Source organism: Octopus bimaculoides, chromosome 14 (genome assembly GCF_001194135.2).
Source record: "Octopus bimaculoides isolate UCB-OBI-ISO-001 chromosome 14, ASM119413v2, whole genome shotgun sequence".
NCBI lineage: Eukaryota > Metazoa > Mollusca > Cephalopoda > Octopoda > Octopodidae > Octopus > Octopus bimaculoides.
The window spans coordinates 23,070,969-23,080,212 of NC_068994.1; the positions used below are offsets into that span (position 1 = coordinate 23,070,969).

At 34.7% G+C, this 9,244-nt stretch overlaps 1 protein-coding gene across 1 annotated transcript in view; it reads right to left on the minus strand.

Annotated features, from left to right (window-relative positions):
- LOC106884025 (uncharacterized) overlaps positions 1-9,244 on the minus strand; it is a 693,536-nt gene that overhangs the window by 2,025 nt on the left and 682,267 nt on the right. Inside the window, exons 16-20 of the mRNA XM_052972775.1 lie at positions 8,923-8,990; positions 6,342-6,466; positions 6,154-6,219; positions 4,076-4,171; positions 3,654-3,730 (exon numbers count right to left, since the gene is read on the minus strand). Of these exons, the coding sequence (XP_052828735.1) occupies positions 3,654-3,730; positions 4,076-4,171; positions 6,154-6,219; positions 6,342-6,466; positions 8,923-8,990 (432 nt within the window). The remainder of the gene's footprint in view (positions 1-3,653; positions 3,731-4,075; positions 4,172-6,153; positions 6,220-6,341; positions 6,467-8,922; positions 8,991-9,244) is intronic.

Sequence of the window (9,244 nt, forward strand, 5' to 3'; positions counted from 1 at the left end):
TTTAAGTTGCTAGGTCACAACTTGAATGCTTCTGATCATAGCTCTGCAGAATCAGGGCCGAATAATTTTAGAGGAATCAAACACATTCTCCAAGACAACAAACAAAGAAAAAACAACAATTACATATCTGAAATAGCCAATATGGCAAAACTTAAGGTCAACCTAAAATGCAACATACTGATAGCACAGAGCACATAAATAAAACTGAACATCACCATTAATAAAAACAGGAAAATTACTATGTAAATAATTCAGGGAAAAATATAAGGAATAAATCAATAATAACTGCAAAGCAGCATTGACAAATCTATTGATGACTACATCACAATGGGAGTTAATCAACAACTTATAAATATATAGCCAAAATTCCTAGAATCTGGAAAACAGGCAGTATATAATAATTCTAAAGCCTAACAAACCTCTGAATGAAGCAGTGTGACCTATCCATGCAGATTCTAAAAGATTCTTGAAAGACTCAGTTTAATGGTAACATCATCAGTTGATTTGATTTATGATTGTTGAGAATCATTGGTTAGTTTTTTGCTGATGCTATCAGTTTGGTGTATCTGGTTTGTTTATAAAAAATTTCTAATTGAAATAAGTCTCAGTTTCTAATTTTAATTGGTAGAAAGTTACACTGGTGACGTGAGGACTGAGACCTGCTACATACACACAGCCATCCATACATACCTATAAGTGTATGTATGTATATATGTATATATCAGTATCCTTGTAATTGTTACAAAGGCAAGAGAGATACCTTAGAGAGAATCAAGTGCAGTTGAATCAACCAATGGATCAAAATATGAAGGTCACAAAGAGAATCATTGCACAATTGATCCATGACAGAGTAGACCTAAATGAGATGGAGTTTGGCTTCATATCACAAACGCAATCTTCCTGGCTTTTGTTGAATTGGAGAAGGTGTTTGACAAGGTGTCATGTTCAGTAATTTGGTGGTTACTAAGGAAACTAGAAGTAGATGAATGACTTATGAGTGATGTACAAGTTATATACAAAGTAAAGTGAGAGCCAACAAGGATTTCAAGGACAAAGTTAGCATGTGGGTAGGTGTCCATCAAGGCTAGGTCCTCAGTCCTCTCCTATTCATCGTAATCCTATAGGCCATCACATAAGAGTTTAAAACTGGATGCCCATGGGAACTCCTATATGCTGATAATTTTGTTCTCATAGCTGAATCAAAAGGTGAATTCCAGGTTTGGAAGCTAAACTTAGAAATGAGAAATCTTGCAAAGACAAACTTAGCAAAGACAAAGGTTTTAATAAATAGGAAAGAAAACAAGACCCTGGGAAATATAAATGTGCATGAATGACATAGTACAAATGTGCTGAGAGAAAAACTGGAAATGAGAGGAGTCAGAAGTAGAGTGTAAGAAAGAAGACTACATTGGTATGGACAGCTGTATAAAGAAGTGCAGATCACTTAATGTGGAGGGAGCTTGCAGAAGAGAAAGACATGAGAAGAAGTGGTGAAGGTTGACCTCAGGATCCTGAGGAGAAGATGACAGAGGACTGGGATGACTGATGGTACACAAGTAGACCCAATCACCTTGGCAAAATTGAGTTCTGGTAACAAGTGTTGGCATATGAAGACAATGAAAACATTATATCACATCAATTGAAGTCTCTGAAGTTAAGATCTCAATTAATATGAGTCATGTAGGTTGCATTAGATGTTCTCAATACAAGTGGAGAAACATTTGAACAACCGTTGCTTGTAGGAGTTTGAAGACTTTACATTCTTCTCTCTTCTACACTGTTAGAGGAATGTAGAAAAGAGACTATAAGCTAGAGTAACAGGATATTGTTTTTGACAGCATCTGACTGACTGGTGAGGAGTAGAAAGACTGAATTTTACATATTGACGTTTATTTTGAAAAGAAGTTGGTATAAAAAATTAAGGACAGAGAATGCATGATGTGTCCCAAAGAGGTATAAGATGTGTAGTTTACCTGTTAGGATGGATGGAGTTAAAGTACATTCTTGGTGGAGACAGGGAAAGCTGGGGAACAATGTTCATAGGATATAGCTAACCACAGCTACTGTCTTTGCAAATGAACCCTACTAAAAGAGCCCTAGTGAGCCTTTCATAATCCTGTGCTTACTGAGGAGGGACACCAGTCACAAAACATTACTCATGTCTAGCATTGAGAGTATATTTATGCTGTGAAACAAAATACTAAAAGTGAAAGAAGCTTTAGTTCTAAAGCTGCAACTTTTGTTTTTGCAGCATAAGGTGCCATCAACAAGGTATGGTATATCACTAAACGAATATTTTAAGCTGAGTGTACCAGTAGTATTATGATCAGAAACCATGATCCTAATGCTTTAAATGCAAAAATATCCTTTTTTTGATTTGTAGTATTATAGATACTAGCGGGACCTGTGAATATTTCATAAAATTAATGGTAAACCTATCGGGTTATTTCTGAAAACTTTATCTAAAAAACCTGAAAGTGTGGCCTGTGTTGTTTCTGTATGGAAAGATAGTCGCTAATCTGCTACTCTTTGAAAAGTGAAAGAAATTGGAATATGATGATTACTTAATGCCCTTTATATACTTTATGCACAATTTTATAGACTTAATGCAGAACACTTATAAAATATTCACTCTTATTTTTCCATTTTCCCCATAAAAAAATATCTTGTACATATAATACAACCTTTAGTTAAATTGCATATACCTGCCACGTAAATAAGCATGAATATTTCACGGAATCACAATGATGTGCATGTTTTAAGTGATAGGTAATATAAAAGACTTAGTTCAATTAAAAAAAAAAGCACTTTTCACTATCCCATCATCACCCCTCCCCCCACACCACCTCCATCGCCACCACAACCACCATTATCATCTCTCTCTCCCTCTCCTCTCTTTTCCACCTCTCTCTTCTCTCTTTTCCTTCTCTGTGTGCCTTTCTTTAACCTCACCATCAGAACATCACCTCCCTGCTAAAGTTATATTTTTAACTCTCCTCCTCTGCCTTCAACTAACTATTTTTAACCACATAATAAATATCACGTTTCCCCTACCTCACATCATGGATGCTTCTCTGTCCCTCTTTTTTTTTCTCCCTCTTTCTATCTTACTCTTCGTCTTATCCTCCTTTTTCTTTCTGCTCTCTTTCTTTCAACTAATCACATGAAAGCATTACAATTACATTCCCTCTACCTCATGTCATGGACGTTTCCCTCTCTCTCATTTTTCTCTCCTTCTTTTCTTTCTCCTTCTTTTTCTCTAATCATGTGAAAGTGTTATTGAAGGGATAAGTAACACAATGACAAGCAGAATTATTATAAGATGTTTCTAAGAAATATCTGTATTTTGGAACTCCTAATTGGGACCGATTCTTTCAGTCCTATTTGGAGAGATCCATTAACAAATGATGTGCAGGGCATGATTGTTTGCTTCTGAATGTGTGTAATTGAAAATGAGATAGAAAAGAATATGATATGAAGAGGGAAGTGGGGTGAAACCTTGAAGTTGATGTATTCAGAGAGCTCACTTTGACACATTTTGAAAGGATGTGTTCAGTGGAGACAATATATTTGAAGGGGAATATGTCTGAAGATTTCTGATTGAATTACTTGGAGATAAAAGAAAGGAATAAACATGGATAAGTTGTTGTTACCTTGCTTTACCAGGAGCAAAATGGTCAGTCAGCAAGTGATGTTTGAGTCCTTCTTTTGTCCATGCTGAACAATACATCTGAGAAAACAAAATGAATTTTTTTTTTATAATTCTTTTAATTGTTTCAGTCATTTGACTGCGGCCATGCTGGAGCATCGCCTTGATGTTGAAGTTTTTAAATGAAAAGTAATACTGATTCTGATTAAAAGTTTTATTTTAATTTGAATAAAGTTCTTTGAAAGGTTTTAGTTTTCAAGAAATCCAATTATTTTATGATTTGATTATTCATTTTCTATGAATTGCAATAACGAAGTGTGATGTTTGGTCAACCCAAATTATTTTTTCTTTCACAAAGCAACATCTAAACCATCATTGAGGAAAGTTAATTACTATCAGGGAATGAAATAAATTAATGAACCTTACTTGGGCAAAGCTGACATAAAATAACTGTGTTGGTGTCAAATCTAGTCCTGGAAGAGGTTTTTCAATTCCGTTTTCTTCTGTCCAGAGAAGGTAAGCCTGTCCAATAAAAAAGTTGAGAATGAGGAGTAAGAATTACTTCATTTATGTAGTGAAAATACATACAAGACTTGAATACATTTTGTGACCATTTGTATACTTTACATCATAATAACAAAGAGTCTTAAGACTTTTCTCATTTGGTTTTAATGAGCATTAGTGGTTTTCAGGAAGCGCATAACTTGTAAACTATAGTATGACTAAAGAATCTTTACAGGGCTGTCTGACCTTCTAGAAACAGCAGCCAAATTTCTCTCATATCACACATTATAATCTTAGAAAAAAGGAAGGACAAAATAGATAATCTACTTCTAGATATCTAAAGAATGACAGGAGGGTCATGGTTGGAATGTTTTTGATCATAGATCTACTTGATCAGCATTGAGTTGAAAACCAAACATCAGCCACAACAGCAGCAGCAACAACAATAATAACAACAGCAACCATAACTACTGTTATTGATTTTTCAGAGGCCTAATCTGATACATAAGAACTTTTACTGTCTTCAGAATTAGCTGAAGACAATGCAAGACTGTTGCAGATTCATCGCAAAAAGTAAGTCATGTGAGCAATGATAGCAAATGTACTTCTGCAGCTTCAAAATGAAGACCAGCATGACATTGATTGTAAGTATCAGTTGTTAAGCAATAAGTAAAAAATATAAAATATGAAGAAATACAAATAATGTTGTTGCCCCAATATCAACAAGTCATAGAGATTGAAACTAGGTGCTAGATTGCCAACAAATTATTTTGTGCCATTAATTAGAATTTGTCCATATTTTACATTTAAAAAAAAATGTTTATATCAGACATTTGTTTTTTGTGTTGTTTATAGGTTTGTAATGTGCCAGTCACTAGTTCACTGTATTTTTGATGGTGAGAGTGACAAGGGAGTGTTTATGCAACTCAGGTAGAATTAATACCATAATGTATTTTTCTCTGAACAGACTGGCTTTCACTGATAAACAACAGCAAAAGATATAAATGCAAGCCATGCTAGCATATACGTATATGTGTATATATCATTATCATCATCATCATTCTCATTGCCATTCTTAACATCTGCTTTCCATTTTGGCATGGATTGGCAGGCTTAACAGGAACTGACAAGTGAGGAGACTGCCAGGCTGCTTTGGCATGGTTTCTATAGCTGAACGCCCTCCTTCATGCCAACCACTTTACAGAGTGTTGTGGAAGCTTTTTACATGGCACCAGCACCAACACCAGCAAGGTTACTAAGTAACTTGCAAGACAAGACTCCCTCAACTGAGTGGGGGAGTAGTACTGAGGAGGGTGGCTTTGTATCAGGTAATGAGAGGTTGGAGTATGACAAAAGAACTGAAACAGGTGTCTTGCAGTAGAGGAGATAGAAGGCGAGCCCAGTAGCCATTTATATATATATTTTATATCGCCTACCTAATGCCTCAAATCCTGATAGTAAATCTGAGGAAAGCCTTACAATGATAAAAGAAGTACTAACAAAAGTAGATTAATGCATTAATATACTTCTGATTGGTGGCTTCAACTTCCCTAACACAAGATGGCTGGAAGGTGGCATACTCTCAGGAATGCCATGTGAAGAGCACAGTCAAGCAGAGTCTCTGCTTGATCTCATTTAAATGGTGTTCATGGAGCAAACCATACTCTTCCCAACCAGAAACAGTAACATATTAGACCTCTGCTTCACCAGCAATATGGAACATATCCACATGTGAACATATCACTGACAATCTTCTCAGATCACAACAATAAGAGAAAATTGCTTTCTAAAGACTATAATAGCATTTACTGTTGGTAATATCTCTATTATCAAGTTAAATGAGCTGTTGAAGAGTTGTCAGACACTGAATAATTCTATATACTAGATGACAACAAATATTCAAGTTGATTAGAAAAGTTTTAGAGTAGAAATTAAAAAAAAAGTCTGAATTAGCTAACAAACCACTAGCTATTGTTTTATGAGATCTGAGATAAACTTACAACATAGGCAGCACGTAAACCTCCATTGTCAGCTATATTTTCGTCAAGTGTCACCTCGCCATCAACCTAGGAGTAAACAGAAGAAAATATCAATACATCTTCTTGTATGAATACATTGATTAATTAAAGAGTACCAAAGTTAATTAGATTAATCAAAGTATAAAATGTAGAAAAACTTCAATACTTACATACAAATGTTCCACTTGATATGAACTGTAAGTTTTCCGAACACATTGTGTTGTGATGTTAAACTTTTTAGCCGTGTCTGGATTCCACCAGTTGCGTAACTGTCCATTTCCATCATAATGCATTCCTTTATATATTGGTAAAGAACTACTTTTAGAATACATTCAGTTATTTACTATTCCTACATATAGTCATTCACATACATAGCGTAATATATATAAATATTTGTATGAATATAATATATGTGTCTGTGTGTGTGTGTACACATATACATACATACATATGTACATATAAACAAACATATGTATGTGTGAGTGAGAGTAGCTACAGTAAAGTTAAATGATTAAGCTGTTCTCTTTGCACCCATGAGATATGGGTTTGCTCTCACTGCATCACACTTTGAAACTTAAAGTACTAAACTGTTTTGATCCATACATGTAACTCCCAATGTGTATATAAGTCTGTGTGGAAAGAGGTTGTTCTTTCCAAGTATACACCAGTTTAGCAAATATATTGATTATTCTGTGTATACATTTTCAATTTTCCTTGCATTGTTTTATATATATATATATATACTTTCTTAATCTATAAGTTTGCTCCTGTTAATATGTATATGCATGTATGTTTTTGACTATATCATATATGTGTATTTATATTTATGTGTGTATGTGTGTGTGTATGTATATGCATTTATTTGTATATATTTGTATATGGTTGCTTATTTGTTTATATATTGTGAGTGGAAATGACTAGCAGGCAAGTGTCCAGTACTGAGGATGGGTAAGGCCCCAGAAACCAGTTCTAGTTTACTGGTCTTGCCATGCTGGAGGGAAGTGGTTTACTCCCTTACTCAGTATATCAGACACAGGTTGTCTGTCGTTAACCAGCTGGAAAAGATGTTTTCCTGGAGTTAAAAAGTAGTAACATAGTTCTGTATGGAACAGCCATGCTGAAGTGGCAACAAACATTACATTTTAGTATCATTAATACTTGTATCTCTTTTAGAGATTTTAGCACTTTGTAAATTAGGTCATCCATATTCTTTCATTCTTTTACTTGTTTCAGTCATTTGACTGTGGCCATGCTGGATTTATTCTTTGTAAGCCTAGTACTTATTCTATCAGTCTCTTTTGTTGAACCACTAATTGACGGAGACGTAAACTCACCAACATCGGTTGTCAAGCGATGATGGAGAGGCAAACACAGGCACAAACAACAAACACATACATACACACACGCACACACACACACACACACACACACACACGCACATATATGACGGGCTTCTTTCAGTTTCCGTCTACCAAATCTACTCACAAGGCTTTGGTTGGCCTGAGGCTATAGTAGAAGACACTTGCTCAAGGTGCTACGCAGTGGGACTGAACCCGGAACCATGTGGTTGGGAAGCAAGCTTCTTACCACACAACCACTCCTGTGCCTGTATGTTTAGGATTTTGTTATTGTTTCTCTTCTGTTTTGATGTATTTAACCTTTTTGCATTATGATTACTCTGCCTAGTGTAATAATTTTTCATCCATGATGTTTTGAATTAATCATGCATTATTTTGGAGCTTTGAGACTTCAATGATGTTATTGTGTAATTATTTCAATAGTGTTTCACAATGAGGTTATTATTCATTTGGTGGTGTTTATCTTCATGAAACAGCTGGTGAACACAATCAATTTATGCACTATGTGTGAAATTTATGCTTTTCTGCTAAATATATATATAAAGAGATTAGTGTTGATCTGTGTCAGCAAGGCTTTTATTTACTAAAATCAACAAAAAGAGTTCAGTGAACTTACTATGGGGATTGGAAGATCCAATGTTTGAGACAAAAATCCTTCTTTGACAGAAAAATTGTCAGAAGAGAATTTTCCATTCCCCATGGTTAGTTCACTGAACTCTTTTTGTTGATTTTTACATACATACATACATACATACATACATACAGAGATACATACATACATGCATACATACACACACACACACACATCACTTCAACCACATATTTACAAACACTGGAATCTTAACTCAAAAAGTTTTGTTGTTTTGTTAGTGTTGCTTTGTTAGCGACCTGCTTGAACTCTCTCAAGAACTTCAATAAAAGTAAAATAAAAATTTTACGTACATATGCATACACACATACACATACATTCATACACACATACATACATATTGAGTTACATTGCAAATATATTTTAAGTTGACATAATCTTACTAATTGTGCCATTTACATTTGAGGAATGATAAGATAGAATTCAATACTGCTCACTGATTGCATCAGACTGTAGGGTGAATCTAATTAGCAACTAATAGTACTTCTTATAATTATAGAGTTGCTTTTCAATTTTCCTAGGATACAAATTGGCTCAGTAATGGTAAGAGAGAAAGTGCCACATGTTCTTTTATGATTTATTCTGGTTATTCATTGTCCTACTCTGGTTTTCACGTCTTGTATGGCACTTCATGCATTTGCATTTTTTAAACTGTGCTTCCTTAAAAAATACCAAACCCATTCAGAGTGCTGCATATGCACATACATTCTTATATCAATAGAGAGTAGTGTGGCATATACTTACCCCTGATGCCAAATGCATGTGTTATTTCATGTCCTATAACTGATCCTATGGCACCAAAGTTCAGAGATCTGAAAATAATGACGAGAATGTGAGATAGAAAGTCATTCTAGAACAAATATTGTTGGTTAGCTGCAGGTCATACATGATTAGGCACCCATGATCAAAAGGAGGTATGTGTGGGGGGATATCGGGGAATAGGGAAAAGATGATAGAAGAATTAGAGGAGTGTGTATATATATATATCATCATCATCATCATCATTGTTTAACGTCTGATTTCCATGCTGGCATGGAATATATATATATATATATATATATATATA